The sequence below is a fragment of the Hippoglossus hippoglossus genome, chromosome 6 (genome assembly GCF_009819705.1).
Source record: "Hippoglossus hippoglossus isolate fHipHip1 chromosome 6, fHipHip1.pri, whole genome shotgun sequence".
NCBI lineage: Eukaryota > Metazoa > Chordata > Actinopteri > Pleuronectiformes > Pleuronectidae > Hippoglossus > Hippoglossus hippoglossus.
In genome coordinates, this window is record NC_047156.1 from 19,156,265 (window position 1) to 19,179,763 (window position 23,499).

At 43.0% G+C, this 23,499-nt stretch overlaps 1 protein-coding gene across 2 annotated transcripts in view; it reads right to left on the reverse strand.

Moving 5' to 3' along the window:
- Positions 1–356: 356 nt before the first annotated feature.
- Positions 357–23,499, reverse strand: part of wnt7bb (wingless-type MMTV integration site family, member 7Bb) — a 29,887-nt gene continuing 6,744 nt past the window's right edge. For both annotated transcript variants that reach the window (XM_034588637.1, XM_034588636.1), the window contains exons 2-4: positions 22,364–22,590; positions 5,346–5,617; positions 357–1,595 (exon numbers count right to left, since the gene is read on the reverse strand). In XM_034588637.1, the coding sequence (XP_034444528.1) occupies positions 1,116–1,595; positions 5,346–5,617; positions 22,364–22,590 (979 nt within the window). In that variant the 3' untranslated portion in view covers positions 357–1,115. The remainder of the gene's footprint in view (positions 1,596–5,345; positions 5,618–22,363; positions 22,591–23,499) is intronic.

A 23,499-nucleotide genomic window follows, 5' to 3' on the forward strand; every position in this document is an offset into this window, starting at 1 on the left:
ATGAATTGAGGAAGAATCTCTGTCGTTAAATGTGATTTCTTGCTACTGTCTCTTAACTGAAATTGCAAAAGCGTCCAAGTAGATGTTACTGTTCGGAGTAAAAGAAGTGGAAACAATCTATGCTACAGTAAAATAGAACCTAGGTGATTGAATGTGAAACACACTGTAATGATGTACATTTTTGTCAATACACCAGTAGCCATGAAACCAATTTATCTTTCTTTCTTTTTTTTTAAGAAAAGATGGGGTGCTTAAGGGATGGGGGAGGGGGGGCATTTTCTAATAGACACACATCTTCAGTCAGAGTTTCTAAAAAGTATTTTTCTTTACACTTAGTACAAAAAAAGACATCTCTACCCGTTAGTGCTTTGTTTTTAAGATACTATAACATAAATAAACAATTTATTTTCAGTGTTCAGAACAGACAGTTCCAGTGTGACTGGAAAACTAACATACTCCACCATATTCCAGTTGGCAGCAGAGGGTCTAACAGAGTTCTCCTCTCAGATTTTGGTACACCTGAACGCACCATACTTACAAAATGTTCTTCATTTCTGCAAACCTCTAACATTAGCCCCAAACAGTTTGGGGGAGGGGGCGATTCATGTCAAGATTCACTTTTGCTCCCCTTGAGTGAGAAAAAGACAAAAACCCTTACAAGTTTTCAATTAAGACTTGACAAAGCTCTCTCAGTCACCCCTCGTCAGCTGCTGTCATTTTGATCTCCTCCCGGGGTACTGCGTTTCCTCTCCGTGCACGAGTCTCTTGAGAAATGAACAGTTACAAATTCCTAGAGTGCAACCGAGGGCCTCATTCAGTACCTGTAGTCCCAACTTCACTGCGGATACATCAGTACGTGAGCATAACCTCTATGTGACAGTAAAGTTCTGGGGGATTACCTACTGATATTTAGCATTTACTTTCTGAAAAAAAGCAATTAGATAAGATTCTGCTGTGCAAAACGATGCCATGAAGAGCTGATAGTGTAACTCTCCATTCCTTTTATGTCAAAATCCCTCACTGGTCCCAGTCACACCTTTATCTCGCTCTACCAGGTCTTCCTCATTCAGCTTGTACTTGGCGCCTCAATTCCTGGCACTGAGTTCCTCACGTCCTTATTTGCAGGTAAACACCTCCGTCCTCTCGCTGCACGTGTTGCACTTGACGAAGCAGCACCATTGGAACTTACAATTGCACTGCCACACTTTGGTGTACTGGTGTGTATTGTAGCCCCGGCCGCAGCACATAAGGTCGCAGCCATCTGTGTGTGGGGAAGTGCGGTTGCACAGGCGTCCCTGCGTGCCCACGCTCCCTGTGGACGCATCCTCCTCGCAGTAGTTGGGCGACCTCTCGATGTAGACGAGATCGGTCTCCATGGGCTTGCGGTAGCCCTGAGTCTGCTTCACCTTGAGGTGGGTGGGCTGTCGCAGTCGGCTAGCCCGGACTACCTCCACGTGCACAGCTTCATTGTACTTGTCCTTGAGTACGTAGCCAATCTCGCGGAACTTTGGAAGTGTAGTCCAACAGGTTTTGGTGGTGCAGGATCCTGAGACACCGTGGCACTTGCACTCTAGCTTCATCCTTTCTTCTAGAACCTGAGGAGCGATAGATAAAACACAACAGCTGTAAAACTGCATCAAATATAGACATGGAATTTAATTCCCAACCTTAAATCAACTACAACCATCCTTGACAGAAACAGAACCCCATGTCTTACTTAAGTTTTCCTCCATTGTACACTAGATAGAGGTGTGTATATATATATTATTTTATATTTCTGAAATCTAAAAACATTAGTTACAGGAAGAGGACACAAAACATTGAATACTTTATTGATGAACCGTTTTTTACCAAGATGCTACCTGAATGCTAGCTTTGTTGTGCGTTGCTAGGTGGAAACAAATTGGAAATATTTCTGATCAACAGCATGTCACAAATTTATTTGAATTTCTGTGTAAAAGTTGGGATGACAACAGGGCATTTAGGCTAATAAGTGTTTTGCATTGATGTAGAGCAACAGCCTTTGGTGAAGTAGACATATCCAAGCATATCTGAAAATTCGAGTCATGGTTGACGTGATGTTTCATGTCCTGTGGGAGGGAAAATTGCACTTACTGGTAATATCCCATCCTGTAATTTAGTCTACCTAAACCACATCAATGACAGGGAAAAGTAAACATGGATCTCATACAACTATCAATCATCTTGGATAGTTTGAAGCCAGATTATTGTATCATTGAATGTGTTGCACATGCAGCACAAAACAAAGACAAACTCAATGAATTGTTTACAGCTGGACAAACATCTTGAGGTTCACTTGAATGCTCAGTCAATATTGTGATAAATAGAAGAAAGCAACGTTGCCACGTGCATGAAAACAGATTTGAAAAAATCTGTTATCCTAATATCCTATAGCCTCCGAGCTACATCCAACATACAGGTCAGAGTCCTCTTAAATGCACTAATGATTGCCTTACTGCTTGGTTTTAATTTCTCTTTGAGGTTATCTCCAACATATGGTACACAGGGAAGAACGTTTTTTTCTTTGCTGCTGACTCCTCTGGATTTTGGGAAATATCATGCACCGTCATTAGCGTCAAGTATGAGTCCTTTGACCTGTTGGACGAAAAAACTCAAATACCTCAAAATAAAAACTGAACCCCTTCACTTTCTGATGAACTCAATGGTCAATGAACAGACAAAAGAGATGGTTGAAGTTTGAATGGGTTGTACTAACACATTTGTTACAGTCTTGCCATGACCCCTTTAACACAATTGGGAATCCCCCGCTTGGTTGAATGGTGTAATGGGCCTTTGTTGCACAAGATGTTTGCCTGAAAGGGCTTTCTCTTGGACACAAATCATAATTTCTATCAGACACTAATTAATTGTTCGCCATCTCTGACTCTTATGTTATCACAGCTTCCAAATATGCGGAAAATAGCAGCTTCCCTGAATTCATAAAAGTTTAAGTCACCTGTCAACTTTGCCTTGGATGGTGATACAGACTGAGCATTTTCAAAAATGCAAAGTGCGAGAACCACAAGGAATCCTTGTCATAAGGAGTCTGAGGGATGCATGGACACAGTTTTTACTTAAACTGTGTCCATCAGAGCATCCAATTTGTTTCTAATTAGTCCAGTATGACCAGATACTCCTTCAACACACACACACCCAATTCAAGAAGAAGTATGATGCAGATCTCAGAATGATTCACAGGGTGTTTTATATTTGGTTTGGTCACGAAACCGATTGTTATTTTAGTTCAGTTCCAATGACGCTTCTTCATCAGTGATTGAAAAACAAAATCTCAGCTGGATCCCATTGGAGGCACACGCTCCTCCCTCATCAGGAGTCATTTTTCTACATAAAACAGCAGCATATTCTGATTAAATTACCAATAACGGTCCCATTTGAGTGTCTTTTTTGTGGCCTTTCATCAGGTATAAGTGTCTCCATTAGAAAGATTCAAAATCTCAAAATAACCTGTCTGCCTGTCACCTGCGATGAACAAATATATAGCTGTAGCATCCTTGCAATACAGTTTTGTGTGTGGGCGTGTGTTTGAAACAGCCGCTTGTGTGTTCGAAATGTGATATGAGGTGATTTGATATGATATGATTTGTGTAGTTGCTATTCTAGCTGGTAGTTATATTCTGTTGAGAAATTGACATCATTATACAGTTGTAATGTCCCTGCAATAAAGCCAATATTTATCTGAAAATATTCAAGTTTGATATTTGTCTGACTTGAATGCAACAAGTTATTTCCTTGTCACACAGATGATTAACTCCAATGTACCTGTGCTGTTTTCAGAGCCGGTGACAGATGTTTACTTGTGATACTTTGTGCTCTGTCCTACAAAACTATGAACCTCTGTAGCACCAGTGATGTGCAAAGGTGACCTGTAGCACTTTGCAGCTAACAGTTAGCATCAGTGCATTACTTAACAGCCGTCAATAAACTAAAACACACACTGAGGTGGATTGACCAATCGTTTCTCAATCCAGTCTTCTGATGTGTGACAGTTATCCAACCCGCCCTAGTGCTAATAGGGTTAAACAAAGAGTAAATCCAGCGGCAGCTCAGACCTCTGTGTTCTTCAAAAAATATCTTCCACTCCGAGAGAGACCTCCACTTTCCTTCTGTCTCAGCAAAGACATAATCTGATGTTTTGCACATCCTCCTCGAATTCAAGTTTCCGAGCCCCGAGTGAGAACAGCGACAGTGCCAGCTCCAGCCCTGGCAGTCCAACATGGCAGCACCATGGCATTCAGCGCAGACCCTGTCAGTCTGCTGTGTTAACACCGGCATTGTCGGCCTGCTTTCACACCCTGAATAGACGCACTGTCGTTTGATGCAGTCAAAGTGACATGTTTTGGTATTGTGCAGAGAACTGCAATAATATCCTGTTCCTGACTTTACACTTCATAATTCTATGAAAAGGAGCTGAGGGGCGATGGCAGTCCATCTGGCAACCATTGGCCAGGCTTCAAGTTCCCAGTAGACACGATAAAGCCTGTTATTAATTAGAACCATTTGTCAACATAACATCATCTCTTCTCTTTTATTCGCCTCTCGCAATCTCCTCTTTTTTGTTCTTTTCCTGCACGACTGTTCTAGGATGACTAATAGCAAACAAACATGTCCATAATGAACTTTTCCAACATACTCTCTCAGAAATAAAAGCCTTCGCTCTTAGAATGGAAGTGAATGCCAATAAATGGCTGAAGAAATACAAGCTGCTGAAAGGCTGTCTGTGTGATCAATCAATCAACGGCTTGATCAATCACAGCTCTCTGTCACATGACTGTATGACTTCTAGCACTTTAACTGGGATTGTTTGCTGTTCTGTAGTGGAACACACGAACACACACACACACACACACACACACACAGTTGTTTCTCCATGACTTCAGAGGTTATGACATTGACGCATTTTGACTCACAACGTTATGTGTCATAAGATTGTTTTATGTCATAAATTTTAAATTCTCTTTAAAAAAATTCAATTTTATTACAACCTGGGTCTGATTTTCCTCATAATTTCTATCGCTGAAAAACATTGTTCCAGGGGGACAAAAAATGAAAGTTGAACTTCTTGGGTTTAATTCATGTTTTTTGCCTTTACGTTCACTTGTTAAGTTAAATGGCATGACTACTTAAAGGAATGATAAAAATATCATCTGAGCTAGAATAACTCATAATTATCCTTCAAATCAGGGAATTGTTTTTAAGTTGGAACTAGTTGCTTAATTCATGTCAATTAATAATATTGCCCGTTCATTTAAAAACAGTGATGAATGCTGTAGCTCTATGTGGACAAAGCATCTGAGGTTCTTTACCTTCCTCCCCGCCTCATTGTTATGCAAGTTCATGAGGCGGCGTGGGGTCTTTTTAATCTCGCGGGCATCCACGAAGCGGCGAGAGAACTCGATGCCGTACTTGATGTCGGCTGAGCAGCCTCCCCACTTCCAGCCCTCCTCCTGGTTGTAATACCCCTGCTTCTCACGGTCGCAGCCGCACTGGCTCAGGTTGCCCTGGCTGCAGGCTGCAGTGATGGCGTGGGCCACCCCTGCCGCTGTGATGGCATAGGTGAACGCTGCTTCCCGGCTGCCTGGAAGAGGAGAAAGAGATCTTTTTAGGAATACTTGGATAAAATGAGATACCATGACCACATTGTGGGATGATTTCTAGGTGAGTCACATGACACAACACAATACAAAAAACCCCAGCAGACATTTTGATCCCAAGCAAATGTTTAGCACCTGATATAAGGCATCGAGCACAATGTAAATATGTTGTATAACTGGTCAGACAGCCTTTATTGTTATCTATCCTTCTGTAGTTTTGTAAACCTTACACCCTAACATTCCAGTCCCATCATCCAACACCGCAATGTGATCTCGATAAACAGCACCAAAATTCAAAGTCCGCTCCCTGATCTTGATAACCTACCAAATATTCCTCCCCCCTCTCCCAAACAGCTTCCCTCCTGCACCTTGGTAGAAAAGTGGCCACATTTCCGACCGCACGGTCCTTGGGCCCAGTCTGCGAGAGAGCAGTGTTGGAATTCCAGTGTGGGGAGAGCTGGTGTAGGTGCTGTCCAAAGTGCTGAATTCCTCTAAGCACCTTGTACTGTTGCCCACAGTGAGCAGCTGGGGTCTGCAGGTCTCACTGCCTCGCTCGCGCAGTACACTGCCAAAACGAGAGGCACTCTGGGGAGCCAGAGCCGCATGGCACCAAGGCTGCACATGATAGGATTAGCAGCTAAGGACGTATGTATTACCTGTGGCAGGTTGCGTACTCCTGTGTCAAAATTATGTAAACCCAAATAAATGTCCAGTCTGGGCTGTCACTCAATATGATCCCTCAAACTGAAGGATTATATTATTCTCAAAGATATGCACACATTCTCTAGCTCTCTAAAGCAAAATTTATGATAACAAATGTTCACTTCAAATAATCACCATATGCAGTGTAATATTACATGTTCATTCAGTTGCTTAAACCGTTTTGCTTATAACATGGTGAATACAAGAGCCTAGTGTGATGCATTTAAACGCTCTAGCTTGTTTTGTTGAGGTATTCAATTTGCATTGAAGTAAAACAGAGAAAGGCTGAAACTGACATTCATTATTAATAAACGACTTGAATGATTAATAGGTTTTTGAATTTGTTATTGATTAATTATCCAAACGATATTATCACATTACGGTTCTTTGGAACATTAGAGGGATCAGGCTTTAAAGGCCCCTCCTGGTCGAAAACAGACCGTGGGTTATTACAACCCTGCTCTCCCTTCAACTGGCAGTAATCTGGAAAAGGGCCGAGCAGCAGAAACAAAGCTAACCGCAAAGTGTTTCAGGGGCCTTTCAGCATTCGGAGAGGAATGTTTGTAAGACTTTTGATGTATGTTGTGTAATGTACTCAGTTGTAATTAGTGGAATCTCTCTAGGTGAAATTCGTCTGCCCCTCAGAGAACCAAAAGCTTTTTGTTGATATATGATTTCGTCAATGGCTTTCAGAGAAGTTGCACAACAAACTGCACGTTCTTTCCCTGCAGAGAGGAGAAGATGCACATGTGAAGAGCGAAGGATCAATAAATCACCCGTGATCAGAGATTCCTCCGTCTGATTTATTTAAATATAACGATAGCAGCCTGTGACACGCTCAAACAGCAGATGAGACACATCTACAATGTGTTTTCTTAGGTATAGAGTTTAAACATATATACAAAACCTCCTGGCAGCTACAACAGATGTGGATCTGGTGAAAACTCAAAATGAAGGAGTAAACTGTCATATAATGTAAACATTCAGTTACCTATAATAAATACGCTGTCAGACACTGCAGACAAACCCACAGTCGTATCCACCAAAAACAGAAATAATACCCTGAAATGAGCAAACGGACATGGTGTTTACATCTGCAGCAGCAAAGTACGACAATAAAGTGGAAATTATATGGAAACAAAACACACACAAAAAAACATTTTCAGATGTGAGAGAAAAAAAATACAACATTGCCTGTGTCCCTTTGCCTGACCAAATAAACTCTTAACCATTTTGAAGTTTACTAGGCATAAAATCTTTGCTTATTTTACCTCATTAAATGGAAGCAGACAGTGCAGCCAAATAGCGCCAAGACTGCTAGTGTTAGCTGGAGCCTAGCCTAGCCATGCCTAGGCCTCCTATATGTAACAAGTAGAATTGTAAAATGTACGTATCTATAGTGTTTTTATTGCCTAAGTTTATGGAGCTTTTTATCTGCATATTAGAAGCAATTTGCGTGAAGTACTTCTTACCATACGGATTATACCCAGTCATCTGTTTTCCATTTCACTTCCTCCTCTCTCTTTTGCACCTCTTATTCTTGTCTCAGGGGCATTTTCTGAACTCTCAAAGATGTTTTCACCCAAAGCCACTGTTAATTTCCTACCCTGGCACTGGTGCTGCAGAGCTAATACCACGGCCACAGGTTTGCCTGGTGGGGACTGACTCACAACCGCTTTCTTCTCTGGTTAGCAGCAGAGCTGTGCCCCACCAGCTTGTGGTAACTTTCTGCTGCCCCCACCTCACACACACATGCACTAACGGAGTTGCCCAGCTGTAAACGTATGCACGTTCACATGCACGCACATGGCCAGTCAACGGCCACATAATAAAAATACACAACACACTGCCCTCCACCCTCACACACATGCACTGTTAAAAACACATTTGCACATAGACGCACAAACAGAGCGCCAGTTGTAATGTTTAAAACAGGATAAAGGCAGTTTCCAGAGAAAGGGTGGTTCCCGGGGCCGGAGATGCATGCCCATTTCTGGGCCCATTGAGTTGTGCTGCTCATGGGGAAAATGATGATGGAGCTTGTACTGGATGTCACCCCCCTGGTGGGTCTGGCACTGCCAAGGCTCTGCCTGGCCAAAAGGAAAGCCAATTACACAAGCCAGGGAACTGTGGTGATCAAGACCCTCTTTTTTTCTTTGTGCAACGAACCAAAAACACATCAGAATTTGGGAAATCACATTTTTAGCACTTGAAATACACCGTCCACTTGGTATAAATATTCACTTGGAGCATTCAGTCCAAACATGGTTATATTATGTGTGATGATATTCACTCCAAAAACTTTTAGAGTAATGCTTGGACTGTAGAAAAACACATTAGAAGAAGATTAGAATCTATATATGATGAATAGAATGTGCCCAAAAAAACAGAAATCAAGCTAACGGAAACCAAATATCCAATGGTGCTGCTAATGTTCTGAACAAAACAAATATACTAATACAACCACAAGCAGGAAATTCCATATTATTAACAACAATGCTTTTGTTAATCATTGTGCATAATCACTGTGCTCCTGCGCCCTCAGAAAGGAAGGCCCTGCTTTGCTGAACAGACGTGTGGTTGATGAAATGTGGAGGAGGAGGAAAAAAAAGCACCCATAACAGCAGCAGAAAGCCCTGAAGAAGCTGGCCCCAGAGTCCTGACAGCCCTCCAGGAGGAACCACCCTGGGATAGCCTCGCAAGCTGCCAGTGGAAAATTGGAGTGACCAGAAAAACCTCAATGAACTTGGAAACATCCAGGAGAGAAGAATGAGGGAATATTAAACCAGATGTCTAATGGAGTTTAGTGGCAAGTGTCTGCAACACTATCCAAGAAAGTAAGGGAGAAGATCAGTCTGGATTCACCCCGAACAGGTACAAGAGCCCATAAACAAGCATTAAATAGCCCGTAATATCCTGGTGTCAGGGACTGAAACCGGAGACGCAGTGAAAGCTACACACTCAGTGCGCCTTGGCCTTCACATTAACTGACCACAAAACTTTGGATGCCGGCCCCTGCTGCGATGCCCGTCATGTCTCTTGACCATCTGCCAAAACAGGGACACAAAAAGAAGTCTCTGGATGTAGTGGCTCGACCGCTGAAATGGCAATCTGTGTTTAGAGCCGGAGGAAGGCACACCACGAGACAAAGTTCACATGACACAGCACGGGAGATTTACAACTGACGACACTGTACGAGCCGTGCTGGTGCGATGTATGCTAGCTGATCTGGCGACACTACAGCTGACCTCAACGGGTCTCGTATCCGTCGCCGCTCACAGGCCATGGTGAGGCTTTGCTGCTGACAAGAGAGGAAATAGAAAAGATATACTGAAGAGACTTGGGCTACAGTCTGAAATACAGCCCAAGGTCAGTTTTGTTGTGTCAAGCCCATCCAGAGATAAAGGCTTGAAATCTAAACTGAAGGAAAGTTTTCTGGCTAGTGAGACACCAAATGGACAACAGCTATGTCTTATCTTATTTTATTATACCTCTTATCTCACTTTCTGAATACCACAGTTGCATTTCTTGATTGATATTATGATAAAACTCACGCGTGCATAATGGCTGTGTGTATTTTGTGCTTGTTTGAATGTTTTTAAAAGCTTGTTAGCTGTAAATATCTGTTAAGATTTACTTTCTGGCACCAAGAAAGCTACTGACCACCAGAATCACATTTGTTGTTTATGTCAGCGTCCTCGGCCACAAAGGTTGATTTTGATTCTGCCAATTTGAGGTTGCACGAGCACATAAGAAGGTCTGCGGCCGACACGAGCTGCAGTGAAGCATGCACACACAGGACGCTGCAGCACAGATGCAACTTCATCACTACAAGTTTTGGCTGGAATACGGGGACTTGCCAAGCAACAGGAACATGCACACGCACACGCACACATGCGCGCACGCACACGCACACACACACACACACACAGACAGAGCTCGGGCCCGGCAAAGCCCAGCAGTGCAGCTGAATGGCCTCTCCACACAAGCTGAGCCTGTTGGTGGAGCAGTGAAGGGGAAAGCTTTTTAAAGGCCCCCCCCCTCATCCCGGACATGCACTCACAGTGCAGGGACATCGGAGGATTGGATTGCATAAGAAATTACATCATTTCAAAAACACAACGATACACTGGAGTTTTTAAAACGTTGTATCCATTAAGCACAAGGACATCCTGTCAGGGACAAAAGGCACCGCAGTGAACAAAGGGAAAAGTGTCACCTACTGGTGGCCAGGAGACTTTGCACTTGTGGTATTGTTGACAGTGAATCATGAACTGGGCAAGCAACTTTTTTTTTTTTCTCACTTCAGGGCCAGGCGGTCAACAATCAGATCACCACCTGCCCCTTTGATGGATTTGTTAGCTAACTTTGTTGTTGTTGTTTTCCTGCTATCCTTTCTGAGCTGTGGCTCATAGGTTAGAAAGGGTTGTCCACCGACCAGAAGGTTGATGGTTCAATCCCCAGCACCTCCAGTCTGCCTCTGATGATTGTAAAGACAGTGTTTGAATGGTGTGCGATAGAAACAGCATGTTGTATAGCAGGGCTGCATGAATGTGTGTGAATGAATGAATGAATGAATGTGACTTGTGCTGTAAAGTGGTTTGAGTGGTCAGTAAGACTGGAAAACCACAGTATAAATACAGTTACATCGACGTTACTGCACTTCCAGCATACAAATAAAATGAAAACAATAAAACTAAAAAGGTCCCTACTTTTCCTTTAAAAAAAGGAATCGAAGACAAATTCAAAATATGACGACCTACTAATCTGCAAAGGAGTGAATCAAATTAAAGTCTGATGTGGTATGATTTCAACATTGATCATGCGTGTAAGTATATTCCATCAAAAGAGGTATTTTTCCACACTCCACATATATAATATAATTATGACACCAGAAACACTGAAAACAAGCTCTGACCAAAGCCGTCTCTGCGATGGAACTGTGTCTCCAGGGCCTCACAGAGGGGGAAGAAAGCTGGAGGAAAATCCCTAGCTTTGTATACCAATCACTGAACTGACTAATGTGCTCTCTACTACTGTTTTCCGTTCCGCTTTATGTACCGTTGCTATGAACATATGCTCCCAGCAAATTATAGACAAAGTTGTGGTCCGTGAGGTTTGCAGCTCAAGGAATTAGCACAGCCGTGTTCCTGTACAATAAAATAATATTGTTTTACCAGAACTAGGCTCCACATTCTCTGCGTACTCACATCATAGAACCGGGGAAGTGACACGCTTTGGCATAAGGCTCACTATAGGGTCTCGAGCTTGATTCGTGTAATAAGGACGGCTTTGAGCAGTAAGCTAAAACAATTATGAGGGTATTTAACGTTGCCGGTATTAAACACTAAGAATCTAAGTAAGCTGCCTCCCAGGCACAGAAAATTGGGCTGGCAGAAAAAACGTCTCCAAAGAATCCCTTTTCTTCCCTGATCTCCCTGAGGTGGAGATGCTTTTCAGACTGAATACCGAGGCTTGCTAAAACAAGCACAAATCCTTCTTCCCACACTTTCATCCGAATAATTAGAGCAAATGAGGACCTCACCTGCTCAGCTCAGAAACTGTGGGCCTGAATGTGCTGTAAACGGTCATCATTAAGTTCATGCGAGGACAGTAGTTAGCCTTTTCCTTCATTTCAATCCCATTTGACCTTCGATGGAAACATACTTACTGCGATATATATCTATCACACATCATATCATTGAAAATACCATCATCACTATAATCAACAAATCAAATACGCCACTGATGACATGTTTCCTCCATTGTTAAGAAACCTCCAGACCTAACATTTCCATATTTGCCGAAATTCATCAAACCCTCGAAAAAAAAACAACCTCTCTCTCTAGGTCTCTTGACATCCTCTAAACTCCTACTTGCATCTCTTCGCCTCAAAGCCACTAACTCTCCGTCTCTCCCTGCTCTCACCTACGTGGGCCAGTAGCTGTGTGATTGTTGGCACATGTAAATGTCCAGTGGCAGCCCTGCGTGTAGAGAATACAGTGATCGGCCTGGGATTGTGCGGAACAAAGCGCACTGTGAGATTACGGTTGATCCTCTCGCATCCTGTTTCCTCCTGCGTCTAGCAGCACTGGCAGACACAGACAGACGCAGATCCCACCGATAACACAACGCCCGCAGGGAGGGATGGGCGAATGTCACACACACATATAACACACACAGGGGCCCAGGGGTCAGGGCCCAGAAAGACCCTGGACCACGTCAGCAGACAGACGGTGGGTGGGCAGGAGAGGAAGAGAGCGAGAGAGAGAGTGAGAGAGTGAGAGAGTGAGAGAGGGGTGAGGGAAAGAAGTGGGACCCCAGCTCCCGACACACCCACACAGTCTGAGACAGAGACAGAGCTGATGAATGAACAAGGAAAGGGGCCTGGCGATGATAGCACCGTTTGGCTGCAGAGGACGAGAGGCCCCACCCTGCATGACGATGTTGTGGGCAGGGGATGTGAGGCGAAAAATATTGGGAGAAAAAGAGGAAGAGATGACCTTTATCAAGCCATGATGACCACAGCCCACACACTGGAGAACAACAAAGCATCAGACTGCCGTATCTGATAACGCTTGGGGAAAGATCCGACACACTGACACTCACACAAACACACACAGATACATACGAGAGCTCTGTTTTCTCTGGGCTCCCATGGAGGAGGGCAGAGAGGATTACGGCAGCCCACATCACGATGGGCTGAAAAATAGGCCTTTTATCCACCACTGTTCCACCATAACACAATGCACGCGTCATTTCCACACTCTTACCCACGTGGTATGGAGCACTTCGCTGCCTGGGAATGAATCCGCAGTGTTACTGGTATAGCTTGGCACTGCAATGCACCAGAGATGTTGTTTTGCGATATATATATACCAACCGCGAATTCACCGCCCCTTCCGTGCAAAAATGACAAGTATTTCTATATCGTTATTATATCGTATAACAGAGTAGGGTGAATGAGTCAATAACCACAATTTGCCTTTAGAGTGCAAAACCAACAAGAAACAAATCCCACAAAGGGGAAAAACCTTGGCGGCAGCGAGATGATTGATGGCATTTTGGGAGAGTTCACCGGTGTCAAAGTATCCACTTGTGTGCTCTTGAAAAACCTCCAGTTTTGAAGAATGGCTTTTTCACTGTCTTTATTAGTCCTGGGCACGACACTCACTGCCAACTAACTAAGCTCATATGTCAGGCCGGGTAAAGCTCATGTTCCTCAAGCCAGAGTTGAACTGTGAAGTTTCGCTCCGTAATGATGATAGCCTTTAAAATATAAGAAGCACAGAAATCTGTCATCTGTCACAATTTCTTTTTTTCTTGAATAATGATTGGGTTCGACATAGGTGGCTACAGTTCCACTGTGTGACTGACTTATTTGCTTTCCGGGGAAGAATGTTTATCCTGTAGCTGATATTTAACTTTCTATTTTTAAGACGACATCGCTTAGTGATTTAAAAGGAGTTCAGCTGAGCAAAATTAATATCTCAACTTGCATTTCCTTTTACTCTGTCAGAACGAGGAAACAAAGCAAGCACAGAACCACACAGTCATTTGAATAGATTTTCTTGTCCGTTCATTATTAACCTAAGGTTGGACTGTGATGTTGTACTTGCTTTCTGCAGGGATATGATTTCACCACAAACGACCATCAACTGATTCCGAGAAAGGGGAAGGAGCTCCGCCAGTGCGTTCGAAATCTGTGAGTCTTCTGTTGTCTTCCAACTGAGAGATTGTAGTGCAGTGAATGAGAGGAAATCTGCTTGAAATGTGGCAGAACTTTAGCAACCTACAGCTATTGTAAGTATTCTACTTGCACCTGATGTATGGAATCTTTGATGTGACTCTAAATTTTATTTTTTATTCACTACGATAATAATAATTGCTGTTATGCCACACAAATTTTCTTCAGTGCTGCTTGAATTCGCTGGCGAAGAAGGCGTACAGCTCTTTCGGGAAAACTTTACTGGCATCGCTTCGCTTCTCAACTAAGAAGCAAAACCATAAGTTTTCGATTGTCTTTAATTCAAAACTGCGAGCTGAATGAATACACTGTGTATATTAGTTTTCATTTTCTAAATCAGTAAAGACGTATAAACCAAAATTCAGTTCACATTCTCTCTGACATGCTGCATCCAAACAAAAACAGACGCCAAAACTTTAAATCTACAGTCAATTCTGTTTTTTTAGAAAACTGCATGCGATGTCAAAGACCAGGCCAAAAGCCTCCTCCACTGTTATAACTGGGAATAACAAAAAAAACAACCTCACCAAGACTCATGTCGGCCTCTATCTTCCTGTAGTGACCCTTCTCCCTCCTCTGAGAGGGAGCTCAGCTTGAAGGAGTCCTGCATCTCCCCATCAAGTCTGTGCCTGTCCAGAACGTCTTTCTAAACAAGTCTTTTTCACTGAACCTGCTGAGTTAAACATCATTTGTCTTATACTGGTTGGGACCCTGCAGCCAATAAATCCTGGCAGGTGGATCAGTCGTTGCCTTCACCACAATCTGGCCTTCCAAGGAGAGGTGGATTAAAGAGGGATTGGCAGGAAGGTGATACCATAAAGAAGGATGGGTAAATACAGACATGAAAACACCCTCTATTGTCTAACAACCGATCTAAGCCTAAGCCTTCATATTTCTTCGGAAAGATTTCTTCTCCAGTTTCCTTTTTTCTCATTGTAAGTGTTTTCATGTTATCAGTCATGAAGCACAGCTTTGGGCAACAACTCAGAGAGGCATGATGTAGGTCACAGTGGAAAGGAGACCTTTCCCTGCTTCTTTTCAACAACATACATAACATCTTCCCTTCAATTCTACCTATAAGACAACTTGCTGCTTTAAACTGCAGATGAATTGTGTTTGACACTGCTGTACAAATGGATCCGCAGCAGTCTTACCTCTGCAGCAAACGGCTCACCTGCTCTGGTGCAGCATCTATTCTTGCGCAATGAGCCAGAGGCAGCATGATTGAACTTTTGTAATATTTCACTGCCGGCACAACAAGAAACCTCTTTCAGATGAAAAGCATGACTCAGGACGGTGACAAACTAGCTGGAAAGTCAAACAGAGTAACCAGAGCAGGCCGTTTTACGACAAGAGGGCCAGTGTTGGCTTTTGATGCTGAGTGTAGCCGTTGAAAGGTGTCCATTTTCCAGCTCGCCAACATCAAGTGCATTGCAGTTTGAACAGAGCTGTGAGGTGCTCACGAGCAGAGCTTTTAAATATCTCTAATACAGGTTGTTTGCCACAAGAATGTCTGATGTTACACGTTTTAATTTGAAACATATCACTATAGAAGGAAACTAGAATGGCATAGCTCCGCCAAGGCCCGATAGTCCCCTTCAATTCTCCACCCTGTTCATTTGGACATAGTTCTGATACTATTGAACATACTTACAAAGTTTTGATTCCCTAGACTGAACCTTGATTATCTCAGCAACACATTTGTGGTTGTTACAGGTTTCCAGCCCCATTTTTACGTGCCCCCTCAGGGTCATATACCTCATATACACTAACAGCAAGTTTCGTCAAAATCAGCTCGGTAGTTGTTGTGTAATCCTGCGAGCAAACTAATCGACCGACCAACCAACAGTAGAGGTGAAAGCATAACCTCCTTGGCAGAGGTAAAACGTACAAACATGTTGTGATAGTGACATACATTCCCAAATAACTGAATCTATCGCAGTAAGGAAGTAGAATACCTCCGCCAAGGCCCAACAGCCCCCTTAAATTCAATCAAGTAGCACCACAATACACACACTAATTTATAACACTTCCCTAAATGTGCCTAATTCTTTTCATCAAGATCCATGAATTATTCCCTGGAAAATTGGTGAAAATAAAAAAGCCCATTCTTGCAGTGTTTAAGAAAGCCAGACTTTAACTGGGTTCTTCCATGTCCCATGCCCCATCCTTCCAAGTTTAAAGGAAATCTGTTCTGTAGTTTTTTTTTAGCAATCTTGCTGATGAACAAACAAAGAAACAAACCAGGAGTGAACACATAACCTTCTCGGTGGAGGGATTAAGTATTATGTATATAATACAAGTTGAAGTATGGGGATATGGGGCAAAGATCGCTCCCTGGATCTCAAACCCATCAACTTATGTGAGATGAGTTAACAGAAACCACATGGGGCTTTCAATGCACTTCACGCGTGGGTGAATGCACTCAAATATGCATAATGAAACTGCATCAACAAATTACAGCCAGGGGATCAGCCTTGACAGGAATATTTAAAATAAAACGATTCATCCAGAAACCAGGCCAAGTATTATGATTGGAGGATTGACCACGTTTGCCATTCCTATCCTGAATATACGCTTCCTCCTGACTCACTGATGGATCTGTCTCTAATTTTATTATTACTTCTTAATAGACTGCAACAATCCACTCGATGACACCCATTTCTGTTCGCGCAGGGTAATTCGTTCCACATTTCTACAGACCAACGGTACTGACTGGTGCCAACACCATGGCAGGGCTCGGGGGGGGAGACTGCTAAATCTGCTTTCGCAGAGGAAACGGAGATGCGCTTAAATTGCGAGTTTCAAATCTCACTGCAAGTTTATGGTGTTGTCCTTCAATTTGTCAGTTAGGGCACAATGAGTGAGCCAAGCGCTCTCTGCAAAACGGAGAAACTGTTGAGGGGTAGAACGGCAACATGAACAGGGATGCTTTCATTTTTCCATCAATCCATCTTGAGACTTGAGGTCTTGTGTTCAGCAGAGTGTCAGGGAACAGAGGAGGTGCCAGCAGAAGCTCTGAAGTGAGCACACTTTTCTGTTTACAGTAGATGGGTGAAATAAGAATCAAATGAAACCCAATCACGTCTGCTGAATGAAGATATCTCGGGCCATGTAATGCTTCATAACCCAACTATCAACGTGTGCTCTCTTGGAAAGCAAATGTAACACCACGGAGCAGCTCCAGAACAGGGGAGACAGCCTCCAAGAGCAGGCGGCACAGAGAGAATGCATTAGACTTGCGGTCGGCTGATCTTTAGCTCTCGAAAGAAGAAAAAAAATGCCAACATCTCCTCCCTGTAGTACAAAACTAAGAGTGGATCACAGAGCAGGGGGAAAGGTTTAGTGTTCATAATTTGGGGGATTTGAATCAAAAACTTAAATGGGAGCGGAACGGGAATAGCTTTTCCCCCGTACTTGATTATGATGATGTGGGAATCTGTAGATTCGGAGAAGGGATTGGAACATTTTGTTGAAGGGGTGTATTCCATGATTTCATATGCCATGCAGAAGAATTCCATAATATATAAAGACGTGGTCAAACAAACGTGGATACATCTTCAATCATGAAAGACAAACACTGGAAACTATCACGGCCGAGGATGTCGTGTATGAGCTGATGGCAGCTTGGCGGCGAGGTGAAGAAAATGCTAAATCACACACTTTTTTCCAAAGTTTCACACTGGCAGGTGAAGAGGATTTCAGCAAATAGAAATAACTTAACAACGCTACCTTTGAGGTTTATGTAGGAAACTTTAGCGGAACTTTCTAAGACTGTGCTAGAGATTTAGCTGGTTATCTCTTGAGTGACTGCAGATCTGTTTGTTGTTGCAGGATGAGCCCATTCAACTCTTTCAATGGGGCAGTTGTATCCAAGTTTAGTTCAGTTGACTTCTACCCTGATCTCTCCCAAAAACCCAAAACATGCAGGAGGACTCTGAGCCTGTAGATCTCACTGTTGATCACTGCTCTGGTGAGTGATGGTGGGTGGCACAGCTAACACCAGGCTGGTTTTAAGACAGAGGTTTCTGGGAGACACAAGAACAACAGATATCTCATACCCGCATGTCTCTTTTTTGTGCTGAGCATAAACCCAGGGGGAAACCTGAACACGTGAACCCGCAGTCAGAAACGATAGTAACACAACATCTGGATATGTCAGCCACTGTGAGTACTGTCAAACAATAATTACGTTTTAAAAAATGTTTGGGAAATTATTGGTTATTATTGTTTTTCTCATGAACAGTTGAGTCAATATCACTAGAACCAGCTTCAAAAGCAGGTCCACAAGCAAGTTGCTGGTTTCAAACAAGTCCGTGAATTAGCCGGATTACCTAAACCAGTTATTTGATCACGCTCTCATCATAGCTCAGGGGCTTTGACTCTGGCTGTCTGAGCCTGTGCAGTGTACATCCAAATATGCTGTCAAGTCCTAAAATGTGTGGTTATTTTAGTCATCAGATCAGTAATCCATGCTCACAACTTTAAATTAAACACAACTCACTCATGACATAACAAACCTGTGCAAGGTGGGGGTTTGTCCTATATTTCATTTGTCTCAGTTTAGGTCAACTCAATACAATTTCTGAACATCTGGCCCGATCTTTATCTCAATTTATCTAAAATACAATTCTTAGAAAAGTATATTAGGGTGTGTGTTTTGGTAAAAATAAGTTATTGATGTTTCTAGAATCCGCACAAGCCTGTTTATCTACTGGTCCGAAAAAACGTCTGTGTGCACCTCAGTGCCACCCCGGGTTCAACCAAACACTGTCAAGATGCACAAATGTTGCAACATTTTCTCCTTCACACCCTCACGGAGAGCAGGAATAAATCCATTCACTTGTAGAAGATGCACAAAGAAGAGGCAGCATTTCTTACCGTTTTCAACAACAGTCAAACTGCAGCGCGACAGAATCAAACACAGAGATGGAGCCATAAAACGATACAATCTGTAGTCCAGAGAATATCCAAACAACTTCAACTTCTCCTGCCAGATTTGCAGTCTGGATTAAACATATATTTCATGTTAATCTGTGCAGTATAACTTTCCTCTCACTGTATATTACCTCTGTGTGTGACTCACATTTGACAGGAGAGGGTAAGACCTGTGGTGATCTTCATGGAGAAAAATACGAAAGAAAAAATGAAATTTAAAAACGTCTTTGTAAATCTGCCATGGGAACCCTGAGTTTCACGTTGGGCTAAAAGAGGACGTCATCTGATATTTTATTGAGAAGTCCACCGAGTCCCATCATTATTGGACAATCATGGCAGGCCCAGTAGTCATCGTTCTCCGACCAGAACTGGACACAAACAGTGACGTTCTCAGCATGGCCATTTATTTGTGCAGATCTACTATGGAAACCGAGCAAGGAAAGGATACGAGAGCATGAAATTCAAATGACGCCATTTCGGAACAGGATTTAAATGTCGCATTGCTCACCAAAAAGTTGAAGAGCCCAATGGTCTCAACCTGATTTAGCTCATGCATCCAATCCACAAAGAAGTGTGACAATGCTTAGAAAAGCCACATTAAAGAACGAGGACGCCGTGAGTTAGAATTACTACATGTGGATTTATACACTACAAAGTAAGACGGAATACAAATGCTTCCAATGCTTTAAACAGACATGAAAGCGCAGAAAAAGACCATGTTGAGTGGTGAGGAAAACAACATGAGCTGCATTACAAGAAGAAAGTGCCACATTCACAACAAAGAAAAAAGTTCTTTTGGAGACGGAGCTGGAGCTAATTCAGCTGCTCCCTTCAGAGGAGTGATTGTTAACAGAGCCACTGAATTAAATGCACAGCGCAGCCACCACATAATGCCAACAACGTATCTCCGAAATTAAAGGAAATGTATAAAAAGCCCTTTAAAACAAAAGCGACGCAGAGGAGGCCTGCGGAACGCCGAGTTTCTCAAAACAAAAAGCTCCATGAATGTAAATGTTTGTCTGCTTTCGGGTTTCTCCCGCATGCATACGTGCACGACGCACTCACGAGCCAGCCAAGCATGGACACAACCAATTTACCCCGATAAACAACAGATGTGTCCATCTATTTTAGTTCGACAAGCATTCTGCTGCAATAACACCATTAGTTGTCTCCTCATTTGCGATATCATTTTTCAACCATACGGTTTCCCCATTAGGGCTCCAGAGCCGTTGGGTAGCTTTTCCATAACTTTGGCATAGGCATGGATGGTCGGCATGCTCCTAACCAGCAGGCTCACTGTGGACCCTACATCAACAGAAACCAGAGCACGCTGCCGAAATACAACATTGTCAATTGAAATGAAGACAACTATGATGGGCTGGAATCAGCAGTATATGAAATCCTCTAGAGCAATGCCAATGCAAATGGTTATACAATAGAGAGTGAACGGGGGGGTGTTGCTGGTTTGAGTTTTGACTTTGTGATGTGTGCAGTTTGGGGTTTGGCTTGTGAGGAGCCGCATTTCATGGGGTTCAGAGGGTCGAGGGCTGGTACCACATTTTTGTGATACTCTTCATGTACTGTTTCTTCAAGTTTAGACAATAGCATGGATCAGAACATGTGTTGTGTAACCTCTTTTCTTTTTTCAACAGGAGGGTGACTGGATTTATCACTGTCATCATTACCAAATGAATCATGATCGGTGATGGCAGGCCTCAGAAGAGTTGTGTACCCTCAGCTGTGCATCACAAACAATCGATTATTGGTTGAATCTGCTTTGCACAAACACACACTGATGAAGCTCTATCACTCATGTTAATTGCTAACACGCGATGACGACATCACTTACACAACATTACAACATTTATCTTCACCAGATGTCATATTGCTGTTTAAAGCAACACTGTGTAAATGTTTTACCTTCAAATAGAAGCTTCAAAATAAGTTTGACATGTCACTGAGTTGTAATAGGGAGAATGGTGTTGCTTTCATTCCCACTCCTCACCCTCAATATCTGTTCTTGCTCTTTGGTACTCTCTCCTGTGAGAAGTTCCTAACTGACTGTTTATGTGTAAATTGCAATAATCAGAGCCAGTTCAAGTTCAAGTTTAATGTCGAACTGTAGGTCAGTTAAAAAGACTTCGTTGAAAGTCAGAAACCAGCATTTATCACCAATATTTAGCATGGAAACCTTTAAAATATCAAGACTTCTAAACAGACTTTGATGTATTTGTTACAGCTGCAGCTCTTCAGGTTCAGAAAGCTGGGGATCATGGGTAATATACAACGCTCAGCTGAGTTTTAGTTCAGTTAGTGGGACTACACAGTCTACAGAGCTCTGCTCAACACGTCGATAGGCTTTTGGTTTTTTTTCTACATGAAAATCCCTTAATCACTCGCACACAGAGTTTAAGAGAAATAATCACCAAGTTTGGCTATAGAGGGCGCTGTTGCTGAGTAAAAGTTACTTAGTGTTTCTTTAAATTTCCCTGTAAGCTGCTTAAAAGTAACAAAAGCACGATTCCATAGTGTATAACAGTGTCTTAAATGGTGCATAGGGTGTGTTGGTTTATCAGGACATCACTAGAGCTGTATGTTGCTCAAACTGAAGACATGCTCCAAACCTAAGATGCCATTTTTATGAGCATCTTGTGCATCATTTTCCATGCATACAACCAAGCCTGCTGTAGTTCAAAAGGACATTTTTGGTGTTTTGAGAAGCTTGGCCAGGGCATTTCTGTGTGGAGTCTCTCCCCCGTCTTTGCGTGGGCTTTCTCCAGTTACTCTGGCTTCTTCCCACAATTCAAAGACATTGGGTTAATTGGTGTAAATGTGGGTGTATGTTGTCCCTGGGATATGCTGGCGACCTGTCCAGGATGTGCCCCATCTCTCACCCAATGTCAGCCGAGATTGGCTCCAGCTAAACCCCTAACTCTCAAAGCATAAATAGTAGCCAATAGATAATGGATGTTTATTAAATTCCAGAGCAAATTTGCTAAAGGGCCCAAAACTCACTGAGTGTTGACTGGCACAGGTTAATCCTTTAATGTCCAAGAGTTTACGCAACATATGTGTGTAATGCTCTATCCAGCAGAGCTAACACTCAATCAAAGTAACAACTCAAAACAAACCTGAGAATGAACATAAACCTACATCCAAGCCTACTTCTGAGGAAAAATTGAAACTCGCTCATTAAAGAAGTCAGTAGGGAGCAGAAAAGACATCAGCAGGAATATATTCACTCCAGCTAAACCTCTAGAAGGTTCTCACACAGACAGCCACACAGGAGCGCACCCACCCACCCACTGTGACCTTTCCCTTTTGTGACAGAACCCAGACTGACCTACTCGCAGCTCCTGACCGAAGACTGTCCTTTCTCCCAGCGCCGAACAGTTCCAGCGTCCGTATCGGAACTGGTACTGACACTCATTGATGCCCATCTGGGCGCCTTCGCCCACAACAATGATGGCGTCCGGGCGGCTCTGGCAGATGGCCCGCTGGCGAGGTGCCAGCCCGGGAATCTTGTTGCAGATGATGTTGGCCCCCAGAGCCACCACCGAGGACAGGGCCCTGCAGAGAGCAAGAGAAAACACACCACCACACATGCACGTTAGCATTCGTACACGACCATAATGCAGACACAAACACATGTGCATGTTACAACACACAAACACTCGTGCATAGTTGCACACACAGACACACAAACACAAACTCAGTTAGCCGTTCCAGAGGATGGTCACACTGGCTCATTGAATGAAGTGTTAATATGAAGCGAAGGCTGCACTGCATGAATGTATTGCTATTGAATGGATTAAAAGGTAAATGTGAAACCCCGAAAACTGAATCCAGTATAAAACATAAAAAATACACACAGGGAAACTTGCTAAAACAGCTCAGAGGGAGAAAACATGATGCCCTTCTGACGACTGACAACGCCATTCCACATCGGTTTGAATGCGGTGGGACTTTGAGTAATGAGTTGGGGTTTGTGTGCTGTTAGGTAACAGAGTGGAAGGAATAGTAGCAAATGCAGCATGTACACTTGCTTGGTGCTTTGTGATGCAGACGCAGGCTTCACTTCTTAACCAAATGTCACTCAAAAATATTATCCCTTAAGATTTGTGTGACTGTGTGTTTTGAAAGTTATTCGCAGTGTAAAGTGTTGCCTATAAATTTCACGAGGCTGCTTTTAGTTCAGCCACATCCTACGACTGCTTCGCATGGAAAATATGTAAGGTTTTCAACACTGTTCATCTTAATTTGTGGAGTATAGCCGTGCTGTGTAGAAAACGACACAGCCCCGTCACAGCTCTCCTCGGGGAGACTTTATCACATCCGATCGCTCGATGTGATAATATCAGAACACATGTCAAAAGATGGTTTTGTAACCGCCAAGAAAGCCAAAACAGATTACGGCTAAAACAAAGCACTGACTCCCTCTCTGTTTATAACCCTTGAAACCATGTAGATACATGCTTT